Raw genomic sequence first — 19,604 nt, 5'->3', positions numbered from 1 at the left:
GTTCACTCAAGCCAGCAGATACAGTGCAATGGAAAACATTAAAGATTGTTTGCAAAATGAAGAAATTTACAAGACTGGAATTAATATATTTTTAGGAGTAGGGGAGTAAAAGTATTCTCATATGTGGACATTAAGCATCTGAACACAATCATGAATAGAAGAAGGAATTTTACTTTACACAGATACCTGAGCTTCTTCCTGTTGCTTTTTCAGTTGTTCCAGCATTTGCTGAAATTCTGCTTCTTTCTGTTCTGCTTCTTCCATGGTTGCTTGATTCTGTTCTTCATAGGCCATGGCAACCACAGCCAGGATCAAGTTAATCAGGTAGAAAGAGCCCAGGAAAATGACCAAAACAAAAAATATCATGTATGTTTTCCCAGCAGCACGCAGTGTCTGGGGAAAAAGAGATAATACACATTTTTAGCAGACTTTTAAATACTGTTGCTTAACATGGCAGCATCTGTCTTATAATCTAGAAATACATTATGAGATTGCTTTTTGTTAGCACAAGATTATTTAGTTACTTTTTCCATATACAAAGAGTATTATATCTTGGATACATGTGCAAAAACCCAAGTTTTGTGTCTACTATGGTCAAGGTAAATAAGATTCTGTAGCTTGAATACTTCAGAACTTCTACCAGTGAAAATCTGTAGTAGAAGTTGCTGCCCCCACTATACATCTATATTATAGCCTTCAAATCTAATGGTAGTGGGGGCACTAACCAGCATCTTACCTTCTTGTCTCATCAGTCCCAAACCGCAATGCCACAAAGACAGTGCAGTGTACAAAATGTCATGCTGCACAACATCACTGTCCTTCAGATTAAGGGTATGTGTAGTTCAGGGACAAGATGTAACTTTTTCAAAGACAACATATTTGTACTAGACTGCAAATCACTTTAACTAGTATCTATTTACAGCATGTTTGGGCAAGAAGCGTTAACAACCTAAGTTCATTTACTCATTTGTGAAAAGAAACAATAATGCTTAACCACCTTCATAAAATAGCAGCTATTTCTTATTACGTATTTGAGTAGCACATGGGAACCTAAATCATGAACAAGACCCCTATTGATTTAGACATATATGAAATAAAAGATGATTTCTGTCCAAAAGGCCTTAGGGACATGTGAATGAAAATAACTATGCAAGTACTATGCAGTAATGGTATTGGTGATGGTGCTGTTTATTTTAATAAGTCCTCACCAGCTGGTAAAGATTCTCCCAAAAGTCCTGAGTCATCAATCGAAACAGTGACAAGAATGCCCAACTGAATGTATCAAAACTTGTGTAGCCATAGTTGGGGTTTCTACCAGCTTTCACACATATATATCCTTCTGGACATTGACTACAAAAGAAGAGGAAATGCTATTTTTAACAACTACGCTAAATTACGATATGCTATAGTAAATCACAAAATTGTTCAGGAGTACCAGTTTCTAATGAAATTATGAACAAGTAAGATTTTATTCTACATACCTAAGGTAAAATATATATATGTTAGTGATTTCCAATTTTTAATTCCATTTCCTGATGCTATTTCAATACTTTAATAATAGCTAATAGTAATCTACCCTTCCCCACAATTTTTCATATCAACACATCTCCAGCAGGACAAGAGAAAAATGTCAGCTAGTATGGCTGCTAATAAACAGTGGTCAGCAAGCTGGCAGTAACATTTATGCACATAGCATTCATGTGGTTACCTTCAGAAAATTAGCCTAGGATGCTGAAGAAGGTGCCTGCGTAAACTCAAATCACATAGATGGTTATATTTAGGTATAGCCTCAATTGCAAAACTTCAGTGAATTCGCAAATCTATGGTACAGATGATACTAAAGTTGGCCACCTGAGCTATTCTAAGTAGTTAATGTTTTTTTCTTGATGCATAGTGAAAAATGATGATTGTTTTCTTACCCTGCGTCTGAGCTATTGCCACACAGCAGAGCATCATTTTGTCCTTCCAAGAAGTAGAAATGATCTGTTTTTAAAAAATAGTAAATGAAAAAAGTGATGAGAAAGGCATCATTTATACCTAATGGAAACTGAGCAATGGTGTAGACTTTCATACTTTCAAGAAATGAGCAGAGCTAAAAGAGTTTAACTGCAATATATAGTGATTAGGAATGAAAGAAAATATGGGAAATACTGTTTTGACAGGAAAATGACCTTCTATAGAGTCTTGAAGTTGGCCTTTCTTTAGAAAATAGAAAGGCAGTTGTACAGGTAATTCTCATTAACCTACCCAAATGAATAAGGTACAATGGGTGGATCACCAAATTGTGTACATCAGCAAAAGAGTGTACAAATACCTTTGTATTTTGAAAAAAGACCTTTGTATATTGAAAAAAGACAAAGGATGAGGGCGATTCCCTGCCTTTGTTCATGCATTTTGATATATGCCATTTACTTTTATTAATTTATAATTATTTATTACATACTATTTTATCCAAATATTACTTGAAAAAGTACTGAAATCTTTGCAGCGTGAAAACACAACACAACATGCACAAGAAAATGCTAACTGGATCTTCACTTGAGTAGCTGAGGGAGAAACCAAGCTTTTATTGTAAATTACAAAAAAATACTACACAAAATTCTATAGCAGAGAAATGTACTTCAAATATCTATAAGTATTTTGTTAATAGGCTAATTATCAAAATGAGGTAAAACATAATTTAAAGAGATAGAAGTCTTAAACCTCCCCAGCACGTTCTTATCTTTTCTTTGTTCTGCTTTGGAGCAGAAAGGGAAAAGCAATTTGCCATCAATTCCTGTTTTGTAATTCTTATGGTAAAATGGGAATATCTAGTGGAGATTTTTGGGTCAGGTGGCATATTAAGCTAAAGTTGCCAAAATTAGGTATGTTCTGGCTGTTCTCAGGAAGCAGATGGTTCCTTGAGATTCATTGCCAGCTGGAATGGACTAGATTAGCTGGCATGAACTATCTGAGGGCTAATACTAGAGACAAGCAGGGAATTGCAACCAGTTCCTATTGACTGTTTCTACTCTGTCACCACCAGTAAACAATAGAGGCAGCATAAAATCTGCTTATTTTGAAGAGAGAGAATGAGAGATTATGTGTGTAACTTGTGCGTCTGCAATCTATCCTCAGACATCAGATAAGAAAACAGTGGATTTTCAGACATTCTGGTGCTCACATAGCATGCCCCGTGAGAGATCTAACCCCTGCTTCAAAAGCTTAAAAAGTTTAGATGCAGATAGGCATCAAGCTGGATTTTCAAAATTGTCTGTGGGACTAATTCATATTCTCACGTGGCACAGCTCCTCCTCTGGCAAGCAGAGGATTCAATTAAACTATCCAGTCAGCTCAACTCTCAGCCCACTATTTTGGAAAACATTTAAATAATAAATTTTTCAATACAAAGATAATAATGATCAAGTCATAAAAATAGTCAGTATGAGTTTTAAACAATATGCCATACATAAAACTATTCCTGTCTCCTGCCAACTTACAGGACAACAGTCATGGATATAAGTCCTACATGACACTTTCATAAGCAAATAAAGGAGATATGTTCTGGCTGGAATCATCCCAAAATACTGGAAAAAACATTCTCAGAGAGCAGTTGCCAGTGGCCCAATGTCAATTCATAAAGGCATCTTTCTCAAGATCCTCCAGGGATCTGTGCTATACATGGTTTTCATAAAATGTTTCATTACCAACTCAAGACATGAAATAACAGAAAAAATGCATCAAGTATTCCGAAGACATCAAGCTTGGAGAGAAGATGATTGAAATTTAGAATGACCTTTACAAACTGACAAGCTGGTCTAAAAGCAATTGGATTTATTTCAAGAGGGACAAGTACAAAATGCAACAGTTGACAAGGCAAAATCAAATACGTAAATGCAAAATAGACAGGATCTGGCAACAGCCACTGCTGTGCAAAAAGATGCAGTGACTGTCATGAACTGCAAGTTGACTAAATCAACAATATCGTGCCGATATAAAAAGGATGTAATTTTGAGATCTGTTAATAGGAACATTACAGCACATGAGGCAATTACTTGTAATTTCTACCTTTATTAGGAAGTACCAGCTTTGAGCATCTCAGTTAAAAAAAAACCCAACCAAACAAAAACCCAACCAAACAAAAAATCCAACAAAATTTCAGACAAATTGAAAAGAGTCCAAAAAAGCAAAAAGATGTTAAAGTAGGTATAGAAAATGCAAAACAGAAAATCGGCTTTCTTGGTTTAGAAAAGATCAGAAATAAGAAGATAACAGTTTTAAGTTACCATAAAGACTAATATAGTCTATGATTATCTTATTTCTTAATCCACAGGAGAAGTAGTAATATATTCAATCTGAAATTATGAAAATTTAGGTCAGATATTTGGAAAAAAATTTCTATTTGTGTGATGCAGTACCAGAAGAAGCTAAAGGGGAATCTGTTTTTCAGATGTTTTTAGGAATAGGTTATCATCCAAAATCTTCTCCAAGACATTTCTATGATACTGCAAGCATGCTGAGATGATAAGTATATTAAAAGATTATAAGGCAATAAGACTTGGATCCAAGAGCATTTAGCTGTTAAACTGAAGTTTCCTAACTTTTGGTGATACAGGCATTAGTTACAACATTATGCAGACTTTATGAAGAAAAATGAAGACCTGTGAAGAAAGGCTGTATTTAAAGGGGGCTTATGAGAAAGATGGGGACAAACTTTTTAGCAGGGCCTGTTGCGATAGGACAAGGGGTAATGGTTTTAAACTAAGAGAGAGTAGATTTAGACTAGATAAGAAGAAAAAATTTTTTAGAGTGAGGGCAGTGAAACACTGGCACAGGTTGCCCACAGAGGTGGTAGTGGAAACATTCAAGGTGAGGTTGGACAGGGCTCTGAGCAACCTGCTCTAGTGGAAGATGTCCCTGCTCACTGCAGGTGGACTGGACTAGATGACCTTTAAAGGTCCCTTCCAACCCAAACTATTCTATGATTCTATTTGTAAAAAACCCAACATTATGCCTAACTACAAAGTTAAAACACTAAATACACTAAAATAAATAGGAGAAACTGAATAGATAAATTGGAGAGATTGAAGCTATTTACCATTATGAAACTCAGAATAGCAATCTACTATCTATATGTTCAGAGTTGTTCTATCTGAATTTTCAACAATTTTTGTTAACACAGTAGTGACATTAACTACCTAAAATGGTAAAAATACTGTATTATGAGGTACAAAGCAGACCAAAATGCTTTTTTTTTTATGATTTTCCACAGATAAGAAACAAATTAAAAGATACATAATATGGCATCTAGTTCTTATTTTTCTAGAATAAGAAGCATGGGATAAATTACCAGTAATCTCATAAAGGCATGTCTGTGCTGTGCAAGGGAGCGTGGTACGGAGACACTCACCAAGTTCCAGAAGAAACAACGCAGCTGCATTTACATGCTGTGGCAGGATTCATGAGCTAACTGATGTTCAAATGTGGATTTATGATATTGGGTATTATCTTGCATTAATGCAGCTATATGATTTCAGATGCCATATTAGGACTGTCACACTATTTCAGGATGCTTGTAGCTAGCACAGAAATTTCTTCTTTTGTTACAATGTGGGTTTACTCTAAAAGTCATATTCAGTAAAAGGTTAAAAATATATTTTGGTACACAGTACAATATTATGAGTATGTTAAATTCCATTATGATTGTTCTTTTATTCACTACACAAAATGAGTGCTTTTATGTCTCTTGGCCAGATTACACTATTTTAACTTCAATGGAAAGATACTGATGCTTTTGTATCTGTTTAAAAAAATTCCAGAAAATCAATGCAGTAGATGATATAATTAACTCTTACTTCTGTCTTCGATGTACTCATCCCAATTAAATGTTGTCATTGTTGTATTAACAAATGTTCCATTTTCACCTATAGAACTATTAAAGTAGGAAATAACAGTTGTTTCAAAAGTGGAATTGTCTGGAGGCCACTGCAGGCATTTATTCCTCAAGTTGCCCATGAACAGCTGCAGCCCTATTAGTGCAAATACACTCAGACAAAACACAGTCAGGATCATTACGTCCGAGAGCTTCTTCACAGACTGAATTAGGGCTCCCACAATAGTCTTCAAGCCTGCAATGAGAAAAGATTTTTATTATGACATTGAACAGATACTAAATACACAAAAAATCATGTGATTTTCACCTGACAAGATAAAGATTTCATGCAAAATGACAACTGAGTCTAACATTCGTGATACAATAATTTTGATGAAAAGCCTTATTACTTGTGAAGATGAATGAAAAGCTGTAAGTTTATGCTTAGTTTATAGTGCACAGAAATAAAAAGAAGAAAATACCAAACACATTGTTTATGTCAAAACAAGTGATTTTATTATTCATGCTGTATCTCAACCCTACATAGAAAAGCATCGTTCGCTTTTGCTGATGCTTCTTGCCCAAACCTTTCATATATGAACCTTTAAAAAAGTATTCTGCATTAGTAAACCCATTATAAAGACATTATAAGTGCGTATTTAAATGATATCCTCATAATAACCTTCTTATATTGTAAGAGGGGTGATGGTTTGGAGAAGAAAGACATCTTTAGAACAATACCCCATGCATGGCCCATGCTATCCTTTAGAGTTTAATTTTTTATACATGACTTAAAACTGAATTAAATTGCTAGATCAAGTGCCTGCAATAAATGATAAAATTTGCATCAGTATGAAAGCTTAAAATTAACTTATATTTAAAACATGTAAAGGAAAGCTTGATGTCATAAGATGCAAATCACATAGGCTGTTTACTGCAAATATCTCATGCAAGAATTTGTTAAACTCAAAGGCTGATTTTTTGGAAAAGAAAATACAACTAATATAAGAAAAGCAAGAATCAATTTAAATAAAATTACATGTCTTGTTTCCTGCTTTTTTATTTTGTTAACGATGTGTAGTAAACAAGGCTTATGCTTTAAAAACGTGAGTACAGCCTTTGTGGAACAAAAGTCAGCCTCGGTGTTTAACCTCGCTCTCACCTGGAATGACTGATATTGTTTTCAAAGCTCGGAGAACTCTGAATGTTCTCAACGCTGAGACATTGCCCAGGTCCACAAACTCTGTCACATATCTGTAATAGGGGAGTTCACACACAAACACAATGACAGCACACAAATAACAGCTGGAGATACGAGGGGCCTAACACCTTACACCAACTACTTCTTACCTGGGATTACAGAAATAGTTTTCAAAGCTCTCAATACTCTGAAAGTTCGAAGAGCTGAAACATTGCCTAGGTTTACAAATTCTGTTACATACCTGTAGGATTAAATCACAGTTACTTAGAATTGAGGCAGATTTTATTCTATTTGCTTGGGTCTTTGATCAAGACCTCTTCACCGTTCACTGTATTTTGCCTGTGTTATAAATATGCCTCTGACCATAAAATTAAACTATGTTTTATCAAAATAAACCACATCGACTTGATGTTTGAAACCTAATTTGGTCAGCTTATAGCAGGAAGTCAAAAGGATTCCTTTAATTCTGGTATGCAGAAAGGAGACAGGATATGAACAGCTCAGGCTGATGGCATTCACAATCCGAACCGGCTGGCACACCATGCTGGCCTCTGCACACATGCTTAGTTAGAAATACTAAAATGTGTAAAAGAGGTAGAAGAAACATATTGAAACCACAGGAAGTCCAGGCTCCAAATGTTCTGGCTGACAAAATATGAGGCAATTTTTAGTCACTAGTTTCATGTTATCAGAAAGATATTTTATTAAAAAAAAAAGTAGAAGACTTACGCAAATGTAATGACAGTGAAATCTAGCCAATTCCATGGGTCTCGAAGAAACGTAAAATCTTCTAAACAGAAGCCCCTTGCAAGAATTTTAATAAGTGATTCAAAGGTATAAATTCCTGTGAATGTGTATCTGAGGAAGACATGCAAGACAGAGTTTATAGAAACACATACATGTTATCTTTACACGTTATGCTCTCTAGTTGCTTTTTTCTTATTTTCTTCTCTTGAAGTGGCATAAGAATTTAATGGAAGTTACAACCAACTTGAAACATCTGCAGAATTTATACCACAAGAAAGGAGGAATCAAATTATGATTAAAAGACTAAATGACAATCCATAGCTTAAGTTCAAATTCTATAATCTATACCAACGAGACAGTTGCAAAACTCCTGGTTACTTCATTGGTGCATGTTTATGTCCACTCTGAATCCACATTATAACAAAACACATAGATGGATTACGCTAAGGTTTCAGAAGTTGCTTCCAGACTAAAAATTTCATTCTTCAATGTTATTTTTATGCTGAAATGTTGTTTAGTACCATGAGCTAGCAATATACCAACCCTTATCAGTCCTCATCTGACTTAGTTACAGAGCAGGTATATCCAGTACTTCACCTTCAGCAAGACAGGCATAGTACCAGAATGAAACGAGTGTTTTCAGATGCAAAATTCTGTGCACAAACAACCAAAAATATTTACAAATGCCAATAAAAATCAGCTACCGATTTTGACTAAAAAATGTGGTTGAAATGCAAAAAATTAAAAATATTTAATTCTGGCATTCTGAGCCATTTCAATTTTCTCTCTCCAAATGACGTCATCTTGAAATTTAGTTCCATTTATATCTTTAATGCAAAAGAATTCAGATTAAACTGCTTAAAAGGCTTGAACTGGTTTTTAGACTTGAGCCAACCTGAAACCAATTTGCCAATGTGATTTTTTTTCAGTTCAATTACTAAACAAAAAATTTCCTTCCTGCACAACTTCATTCAACAGATGAGAAGGACTTCTGTTGTATATCTAAATGGCACAATATAATGACATGAAGAAACATTCAAGCTAGCTATCTTTATTAATAAATACTTGATATATGCTGGATATCCTGAACACATTTATGTTCATACTGAACTCAAACTGAGAATGCCTCTACTGACTTTAACAGCCATATGATTTCACTTTTGATTACTGACCATTAAACAGGCACATAGCATCCAAAGCAGTCAGGAAAGAAGAAGAAGCAGAAGCAGAAAATGCTATTGCAAAAATGAAGCACCCTGAAGAGCAGTATTTCACACTGTGGTCTACAGCCTTGGAACTATCACAAAATATGCACCAATTGTATATCAGCACCAAGTAGTTGACATTATATTGGACCTTTCCTCTTCCTATGGGAAGAACAGCCAACCACTTTAACAATTTCATAGCTTATTTTTCATACAAGCTTTCCACTGTCAGATTGTCTTTGGTAAAGGAAAGCTGCACTATGTGAACATAGCGATCCATTTCATGATCCCTTTATCTGTAATGGTTATTACAATAGAGATGGAGGAGTGTGTTTCCCTGCACTCTTCTGCAGACGTAACATAGAATACATTGGAAAATATGTATAGACCACTTTTCTGCATGGTCATAAGACTAGCTTATTTTCTTACATTCTGGATCTAGTACTGCAAACAGAGGATGGACATTGAACAAATTGTAATAAGGGAAGTGTTGCAAAATAGATACATTTAACATTACACAGAAGAAACCAGCATCAGAATAGCTGTTGAAAGGATATGCCAACAAGGTAGCTGCTGCCAGTGGATGCCATCCCAATATAAAATAATTTACAGCACTTTATTTCAGATTACCTAATATTATTCAAAGAAAATCCATTTAACTTACTCTACATTCTTTGTCCAGTCTGGAGGGTTACTCATGGTCATAAATACACAGTTGGTCAAAATAGTGCACATGATAAGCATGCTGAATAATGTAGGTTAAGAGTTAAGGAATGTAAGCCAGAAAATCTCATAAAAGAATATCAAATAACATGCTGCTTTGGCAGATTTCCACTATCAGGAGCTATTTATCCCTCCACTGCTCTGTCAACACCCAGGGAAAAGCCCTGCATATGCTAAAGCTTCCACAGTCACTGCTATATAGCTAAAAGAGAACAATCACATACTAAAAATTAGAAAACCTGAAATATGTAAAAAAACCCACCAACCCTTCATTTTAAGACTTTAGATGATTTTTTTTTCTTTGAATAAAAATTTGACAGTGAAGTAATAGCTTCTAATTTAGTGGAATATCACAAAAAGCATTTGTTTCGGATGATCTAGACAAATCTGATCTATTTCATGCATACAAAACTGTGAAAAATACATTTTCTTCACTTTTCTTCTTTTATGTTTCACCATAAAATTTGGCGTGTATCAATTTTTGCTTATCATTATAATACATATATTGAAAGCTAGTTACCACATAGTAGGAGAGAGCATAGGGAAATTTCAGGGAGAGAATTATTTTATTGCTGTTTGTTTTACATATGGCTTTTGTAATACAAATGTTGGTAGAAGGGAAGGCACGTTATATTCTCAAAAAAAGAAATTTAAAAAGAATTCCAGAACAGGTCCACCTCATAAATAACTCCATTAATTTTAACAGAACTGCTCTGGGTCTACAACTTTTCACTCTCAGGACTGATGACATTCTTCTTGGCAAGGAAAACACAAACACAAAAATGAAAACCGCACAGATGACGCACAAAATGTCCACGTGATGGCACCCTCACGTAAACTAGAAAGAGGACAAAGCTCAATTTTGAGAAGCGCTTTCGCTTCTGTAACTACTAAATCCTAGTATAATGGGGTGGGAAGTACTGTGAGATTCCCTTCACAAAGTTTTCTTTGCATGTCTACGTTAATTAAAAAATCTTAAAAAGACAGTGAATACCTCTGCCTTCTGAATTGTCAAACTGTGGCATTACACTCAACAATTCTTTGGGTTTTTGCTTAGTAAATATACTTCAAGCCTTTGCTCAGAATCTAGCTTCTCACTATATAATTCATATTTGAACAGAGCAGAAGAGAAAGAAAGGTATTCAAACAACCATATAAAATAATGTGTTATAAGAGTTTCACAAGCCTGTATTTTACATAAGCTTTCAAAACCTTTTTTGATGAAATGTCCTCTCAGAGTTGCAAATGCTCACTATTCTTTCATCAGTGGAGTAATAATTAGAACATACCTTCCCACAGTTTCAAACCAACATTTTTTAACATTCTGACTTTGGTGACTAGCTCTTCATCACCATCTCAGTCCCATGATCTTCCATTACTCCATGTAACTGAATTATGCTCTATAACATGCTAAGGACTGTCAGATAATTGACAAAGAATTGTTTGTAGTGACACCTGTAGCAAACAAATACAAAACAGGCTATGTAGTGTCCTGATTGATTCTGAAGTCATTTTTAGGCTAGCCATCGACAACAACTGCCAACATAAAACAACCATTGTAATAATGAAATTTCCATTACACCAAGACTGAAAAAATCCTGTCAAGATTTATTCTGTGTGATCTTGGGAACCCTATGTTGTCATGCTACATAAAACTGCTTTTAGTGTGCTTAGGGTACACCCTTGTAAAATGTAAGTGTGCAAGCATTCGTATTTGTTCCTTAAGTAAACAGACATGCTGAAGTCGATGCCCTCATTGCTTATATCAGCCTTTGGGATCAGACCAGTGGGATGCCTACTACAGTCAGCTATTAAAACACTGAAAAAGACAAAATAATAGATAAGTCATTACAGTTATTCAGCTTTGCAAATCTCTATCTGCAATGTGGAAATCTCACTACCTACTTGAAGACTGACATTAAAACATCTACAAGGATTACCAGTGCATAATGCAGTAATGATCAAGAATAAAACAGACAGGTAAGATACATACAGGACTGAGAATGTAGAATAAAACACGAAACGTAAGCTGTTTTATCAACCTATCCTTCTGCAATTGTGATGTGAATCAGAAAATGAAAAGGAATAATGAAACCATATTTTCACTAAATATTCATGCAAGCACAAACCTGGGATCACAGATTTGACTTTCAACACAAAGCATCAGTGAAGAACTGAGTGTTTTGAGCAATATATCTGCAGTTTATGAAAAATGTGGAGGAGGGGGAAAAAAGATGTGATGATTATGCAAAAAATAAGAAGGAAGGGAAAATAGGTGGGGGAATTAAAAAGACACAGGAAGAAATGGTAAAGAACGATGAGTGGTTATCTGGCTTCTGGTATTACTATATTAAGATCCAGCAATGAACACAAATGTAAAAAGGGAATAAGAAAAAGAACAGAAGACAGAACTAGTAGAGAGAAGAGGGACAAAGCACGATAGACCATATTGGTCCTGGGACATGTGCCAGAGAATGATTTAAATACTAAGTAACATCTCGTTCACTACGGTTTTAGACTAACCACTTGAAAAGGATATGAATGTACCAAAATCTTAATAGCTATTTTTCTAAGAGGATTGAAAGGAGTTAACATGTACAGGGCAGAGGTGGCACTGAATCGGAATATTGCCTTCCCTTTATTCAATACTATAAAGGTCTGGAAAAAGAAACACAGAATTAAAAATAGCATTTAAAAGTTACAAACAAGTTACAAATTCAAACCCAGAATCATTTTCATTTCATCATTAATCGTGTTTGGTCAAATTACATCTCCCCTAGAATCACAATCCCCTTGTCCAGTTCACACACAGTAGAGTCCAGCCAAATTACTACAAATGTAACTTCATGAAAACATTTGAATAAGTTTATTTAGAAATCATAAGTAATCCTGATATTGCTAGCTAAAAAACAAAGACAGGTATATAAGGTACAAACTTGCATAATATTTGAAGGATTAGTACACTTTTTGTACCTTATAACATATGTACACTGAGGTACGTAGCTTTTAAAAAAATTAGAGCCATTAAAACTTCAACATTCCCTGAATCAAATAACCAGCATTAATGATCATATCAAAGTACTAAGACAATAGTACTACAAAGCAATCTAAATTTCAAGAGTGGTCTTCATGAAAAGAAGGAAATTGAGAGTTCAAAACCAGTTTTTCAACATAATGCTAATGTACTAGATAGTTTTTGCTATACTCTAAGAAAATAACATATTGCTTCTCTTTTCAACTGTTTCTTGTGAGAGTTTCATAGGTGCAACTGTGTCCATTTTTCTTACATCATGCTTTACTTTCACCTAATACAGAATTCAATAATCCATGTATTTTCACTGTCTCTCCACAGCTGCAGCAATAAGTCATGCCTCTGCCAACATTTTAAAAAGCATTTATAAATGTAATAGTTTTCTTAAAACCTTGGAAATAAAGAATAAAGCCTTTATTTAACATGCAGTAAGTTTTAAAATTACTTAGATTTCCATGCATTTGGGGAAATTCCTATTTCTGTCACACCTATTTTGAAGGTATGTCATACCTTCTTTCTACACGAGTGAAAGTTCATGCTCATTGAAGGTAAGTGGGTCTAACGGGCATTGTGGCAGCCCTAAAAAGCCCAAAGGGAACGTAATCCATGCAAACCTGGAGCACTGCCAGTAGCCATGATCTGCCTCAGCTGGAATCAGAGGGCAGCATCTATAAAGATTATGCTCTACTTTCTGAGCAGGTGTGCCAAATACAGCAGCTGAAATCCTGAAAACACAATGCCTCTCCCTGCCTGAAATCGTAAATTTCAGCTCTTCCAAACTGAACATACTTGCATTCCCAGATACCCATCAATTCTCAAGCCAGACTTTGGTCCTTTATTGTAGAGGAGAAAGGATTGGTTTGCAATATACTATATTTGCTACCATTGCTTTTCAACCGTATTACTATTCTTCCTGGAGTTTAAGAAAATCTGCCCTCAAAACAGATTTTTTCATACGTTTTCTGTTCCCTTTACTCTGACAAAACCTCTGATGAAGCATCATTTGTGCAACGCTAACTCATCAAGACATACTAAAAAATTGAAATGGAACCTTAAACAAGGATGTTCAAAAATATGCAAAGAAACACCAAGAAAAATAATAGCAAAAATCTCCCACTAGAAACCACTATGCTTTTGGAAAAGATCAAGACAACTGCTATGCATTTCTCAACCAGTAGCAAGCAATTCAGCAGGATTTTACTTCACGTCCAGTAACTGGAGAATTACTTATCTACTTTGCAAAGCATGATAACACATGCACTAACATTAGGATTTCCAGCACTGAATCTGCCCTACTGCAGAACTGGGAAAGAACGCAGGAAAGGGATCAGCACTTTGACCCAAATTCCATTTGTCTTACTTCCAGACTTCAACAGGGTAAATCACTTGAGTAAAGGGAGCAGAACACAATATTTAACTGAAAATCTTGTTTTCAAATGTAACTCATGATTCCCCATGCATGAATTGAGTTTCAGAAATTCTGCAATGAGCATTTAAGGTACAGCTGATTTTTGTTAAAGCTGTTGTCTCTGTTTAGTTTATCCTAGTTTTCCTATATTGTTACTGTTTCAACATAATAGTGATTAGGTATACCCCTACTTCCTGCAGGAAATATCTTGTTTGTTTTTTTTAGTTAGTTCATCTTTGACTCCTAACAATTCTTGGCGGTTTTCTTCCTTTTTCTTTGAAGTAGTTTTTTTGTTTTCATTTTTTTTAAAATTCACTTGTTTTTATTGACTAGCTAATTTCCACAGGAAAGAAAAAAAAGCACAAGAAAAACATTACAAGGACAGAAAAAAAAAAAAAATCAGTAATTTCTTCTGTACTGGTAGAATAATGATGGTACAATACACAGGATGCCAAAATCTGAGGGACTGGAATTCTGGAGGAAACCCAAGGCCATGTGGTCAAAAGTCTAAAGTTCAGCACTTTTGTGCTTGGCCACAGTTGTTAAAGGAATAACAGTCATTGTTGTAATTTTAAACAAAAAGAAAACACGTGCTTTTATTTTTTAAAAAATGAACAGCTTTAAAAAATATTTTTTTTAAATTATGTAACATTCTGTTGACACTCCAGGAGGAACTGCTACCTCCTCTTTATATATTTCCCTCTTTTAAACAGCTCCTCTTTGATAACAATCATAGAACAATATACATCTGGATATGAAAAATTTTTCAATCAGACTAAGTCGGATATATGATACCTCTATAGAGTACAAAATGGAAGATCTTCAGCATATCCTCAGCAACTACCTTTACAGACTTCCCTGTCCTTCCCAGCGACAAGGGAACGCAACACAGGCTTTCCACGTGACAGTGAAGAAAGCTAGTGAGATGTCTAGCTGTTCCTTTCACATCTATAATACAGCAATTAACAAAATAATATTTCTAAAGATAACCCCTGTGCTACTTCTTCAATTCTCCTGTGTGTAAAACACTGGAAGTTACAGATTTTAGTAAAATGCCAGGTATATTAAAATAAACCCATATACATCTGCACCAACAGACCAGTTCCCACAAACTGTCATTACTAACTTCTGTTCTTACAATTGAAATTTCTGCCAATGAAATCAGCTGCTGGGGGAATATATCATACGTAAAGACCAGGTTCCAGAATACTGGAAATACTATGCCTGTGAAAGAGTTTGTTGTGTTTTAATCTTCTTCAAGTCTGATAGAAATATACAACATACTCACTTTTTTATTGATATAATATGGGTCCAGGTCTTCCAAGGGCTCGGACACCATTCCTGGAGGTATGTCGCCATAAATAAATGGTAGTGTTTTTCCTGCCTCCAAGTCACTGTTTGGTTTTGGGCCATCTTCATCATCATCATCTTTGCGTTCTTGTTTGGATTTTTTAGCTTTTTCTTCATTGACACGCTGCTCAATAGCTGCAAGCGATTCTCTTGTGAAATAGCGGAAGCTGTCAGGTCCTGGTGGTACCAGCACTGATTGTGCCATCTTTTCATCCTGCACCTCTTAATTACTGTTTAGCCTCTCTCATAAAAATGTGCTAAAAATATAAAAAACACAGAAAAATGTAAAGCAACACAAATGGCTACAAATAATGTAAAGGAATATTCCTTCATAGAATGTTCTGTGGGACATTTTGTTAAATTCCGTCATTATCATCCAAGAGGAGGCTGCTGTGAAGCGGATTTTTTCTTTTTTTTTTTATTTCAAGACAAACCATTTTTCTTTGCAGCTGGCCTCTTAGAGCTGTCTTGAAGGTATTAATTTTTAAAACATTTAGTTTAAAATTCGCTTAGCGCTTGTGACGAGAGATGGCCATATACAGACCGTATAAAAACCAGTCATGTAAAATACAATAACATCTTCTTGCCTTTACCAATGGTAATACTTTCCATTCCCACGAATAAAGTAGGAGATATATTCCACCACACTCAGTGTGAGGAATCCACAGTTCTGAAGTGTTTCTGGTTCAGTGTTGAGGAGAGACTCCAGACAATTCATCTCTTTATTGTCCTGAAAGCTGCACCTTGGACCAACCCTCCCTCTAGCTAGAAGGTCCAGAAACGACTCCTAGACTCCACTACTGCCATGTAAGGCCAGAGGGGCCAGTTGAAAGCAATGTGAGATGCTCCTTCTATTCAGGTACAAACATGCTGCCCTTGCAGAGCTGCCAGCTCAGGAAACAAGATTCAGGCATAAGCACCTGTATTCAGATCCCCTGCCTGGCAACACACTGTGCACTGGAAGAATCACTGAACTAAACAAAAATGATCTGTAATCATTACGTACTGCACTTAGATCTTTTACATCTGATACCACATGTATTGTATATATTTTTCACAATTTTCACTAACAAGAGCAGCACCATCTCAATGTCTCCAGACAGTACAGCCAAAAAGAACAAGTGAAAAATATTCCCAATGCAAATACTTTGATCTGAAATCATAAACAGGATCTCTGCTGTACCCTTCACGAATTTTTCTCAAGAGTCCTTCTCCTGAGTAAGCACATTAAAAATATAGAAAATGTAATAAAAAGTTAACAACTTCTGAGTAAGACGATACACCCAAGAAACAATTATCATATTACAATAACACAATAGTTAGAACACAACCAGCATGATCCTATTTTCTGTCTTGCTAAATACACACACTCCAGCACAGCTGCAAATACATATTCTTGAAGACTGCTAAATAAACTGCAACACGATGCCTCCTCCTCCTTTGCAACCGTATGCAGACAGCCCCTTACGCCTGCACAGCCACCCAGGCAGAGCCCAACTCCTGCCAGTCTCCCCGCCAGCTGCCCACATGCTTGGCCGCTGCGGGCACACAGCCCGGGTGCGTTCTGCCGCGGACGGTCGGCAGCACACCGCTGCTGGCAGCTCCACCAATGAGTAGCAGCACAAGGGTTCATTAGGAAAAGGAAAGTGGTCCTGCAGCAGCATCCTGTTAGATTTTATTGTTAATTACAGAGAAAAAAAAAGCACAATCCTGTTTTAATACTGCAGGAGACAATTAAAAATTCATTACCAGTGAAGAATCTTGCACTTATGTGGGCTTGGAATGGCACCAGGGAAGACTGCAGCTAAAATTCCATCATGTATTTTCTTTTTTTTTTTTCCCCTCTCCTTTTCTTTTCTCTTTTTTTTTTTTTTGTTTTTAAATTCCCCTTCTCCAGACCCACCTAACTTCATGCTGAGGGATGCTTGTTACCGAAGTCAAGCCCGGAGCTCCCCGTGCCAGCCCTCCGGTGCCATAACGCTCCCTGCCGCGGGACAGCTGGGCCGCCCGGCCGACGCGCAAACGCTTGCTTAAACTGAGACTCTGGGACTAAAATACACATTTTTATATAACCAGACAGGCTTCAGAATTCTCAGAAATCCTTTCGAATCTATAGCAGCTACTGCTGCTGAGACCATAGCTGTTAAAACTGTGAAGGCGACACAGAAAGGAAGTAGGAGGGATAGCAAAGTAAAAGAAATAGAAAAATGGAGGTTGCACAGACAGTGTACAACCAAACCAGCTGCTGAGACTGGGTTATCGGCAGTCTGATTATTTTAAACTATAGCTTGTATCAGTTTTCTAAAATAAATTTATACAATATATTTGATATGTATTCTTTCTAAATCTGGGAAAGCCACCACCGAGAGGGAAGGCCGGCAGTTTTGAGTGTTCACCGCAGCGGTGAATTCCCATACAGAAATGACCCACTGTAGCAGGGAGCAAGACCAGATGATCAGGAGCGGTATAAGGCCCTCCCATGGGGCAAATCAACAAGACATCACCTTTGGGCACCCCTTCGCCGAAATGCTATCCTGCTTCTTTTCACTCTCCTGTTTTCTCTGTATTTGCTGCGCTGAATGACTTTCATACTTCTTCAGCCTCTCTCTTTCCCCATCATCAACCTTCTGCACTCCCCTCCTCCTCTCACATGTACCCAAATCTCTTCCAAACTTTTGAAGCAACACATTCCTGTATCTATAGATTCAGACCTTCAGGCAGTCATTGACTTCTGTACCTCTGCCATCTCCTGTCCTTCAGCTGCAGGAGGACTAAAGAAGTTGTGGAAAGTAACAAAAAGCAAAGAGTAACTCTAAAGTGAGACAGGTTGGAGAAGGAAAGCACACAGTAGCTGAAGAAATGCCACTGCGGCTTTGAAAAAAAAGGATAATGAAGAAAGGGACAAATATTGACAGTTTGGTTCTCTGGTAATTGTGGTGAGAGAATGAACAGTTTGACTGGATCTAATAGTACTTTTGAATTTTCAGCAACTAAGAAAAAATATGACAAATGAAAAACACAATTTAACCACATCAGATATATTGATTTGGTTTTGAATCATTTAAACATTACACAATATTTTAAAATAATGTTAAAAGCCTCTTTAGAAAAGTCTTTTATTGGTAGTTTTCTAATTTCACAAATGATTCAATGAAGTCAATTGAAAACGTGCAAACCATTTCATGTAACCAATTTCTTTTTCTTAAAAAGCTTGGGATGAAAACTTCTGGCTGGCTCTAATTAGGACTGTGGTTTACTTGGAACTGCTCTGCAGTCTCAAAATAAGAGGATTATGAGACAGCACAGCACAGATTCACAGAAAGAGTAAAGGAGCTTCTAACTACAAAAGTATTTTGATTATTTATATGTGTGGATATGTACGTATGTGTGTATGCAGCTGTTTATGAAAGTTACAGTAAACCAAGTACTTGAAAAGCTGGGCTAATTCACACAATATGGAAAAGGAGCTTCATCCTGCCATTAATGCTATATTAAGTTAAAGCGTCTGATTCTTTGTTTCTTATTGTATGGGTCTGAAATTACCCGAGATCTCCATGTGATTTCCACCAGAGCTACACAAGCTACATGTATAGTGTTAGGAAGGACAGTGAAAAGGAAAGACGAAAAGGCAATAGCCAGTGGGACACTGTATCCCATTGCCTTACACGTTTGGGTCTACAGTCTCACTAGGCTGTAAGGCGAAAAGAAGTAGTATTCCAGAGAGACAGAACAGGCAGGAAATGCAATATGATCTTTGGAGTCTAAAAGAGAAATATATATACTTCTAAAGAGGTGACCACAGTAGTATATCTGGAGAAGCTAGTAACAATCCTCAAAATATATTCAAATAATTAGATACTACACAGCTATAGAAAATGTAATAGATAAAATCAGTAAAGACATTAAGAGAAAATGATCAAATAAAATAGTAAATATCAATCAAAAACCCATCCAACATAACATAATCCAACACTTAAAAACTATTGTTCAAACGTGGTCAAAATTTAACCAAAATATAAACATGGAATAAGAAGAATTTGAGTAATAGGTAACTTCCAACTGCTATCTAGCTTCCTGCCTACAGCCAC

At 36.0% G+C, this 19,604-nt stretch overlaps 1 protein-coding gene across 5 annotated transcripts in view; it reads right to left on the bottom strand.

Moving 5' to 3' along the window:
- Window positions 1–19,604, bottom strand: part of LOC104329051 (sodium channel protein type 2 subunit alpha) — a 78,767-nt gene that overhangs the window by 41,875 nt on the left and 17,288 nt on the right. For 3 of the 5 annotated variants that reach the window (XM_075430560.1, XM_075430563.1, XM_075430561.1), the window contains exons 2-10: window positions 15,455–15,773; window positions 12,268–12,385; window positions 9,669–9,759; window positions 7,782–7,910; window positions 7,014–7,105; window positions 5,835–6,107; window positions 1,920–1,983; window positions 1,209–1,350; window positions 187–393 (exon numbers count right to left, since the gene is read on the bottom strand). In XM_075430560.1, coding sequence (XP_075286675.1) covers window positions 187–393; window positions 1,209–1,350; window positions 1,920–1,983; window positions 5,835–6,107; window positions 7,014–7,105; window positions 7,782–7,910; window positions 9,669–9,759; window positions 12,268–12,385; window positions 15,455–15,721 — 1,383 coding nt within the window. In that variant the 5' untranslated portion in view covers window positions 15,722–15,773. Of the gene's footprint in view, window positions 1–186; window positions 394–1,208; window positions 1,351–1,919; window positions 1,984–5,834; window positions 6,108–7,013; window positions 7,106–7,201; window positions 7,294–7,781; window positions 7,911–9,668; window positions 9,760–12,267; window positions 12,386–15,454; window positions 15,774–19,604 lie in introns of all 5 variants that reach the window. The other 2 variants (XM_075430562.1, XM_075430565.1) reach the window with 1 other exon arrangement.

This window comes from Opisthocomus hoazin, chromosome 9 (genome assembly GCF_030867145.1).
Source record: "Opisthocomus hoazin isolate bOpiHoa1 chromosome 9, bOpiHoa1.hap1, whole genome shotgun sequence".
Lineage (NCBI taxonomy): Eukaryota > Metazoa > Chordata > Aves > Opisthocomiformes > Opisthocomidae > Opisthocomus > Opisthocomus hoazin.
Note: the sequence above shows the minus strand (reverse complement) of the source record. Positions and strands in the feature narration are given on the sequence as shown.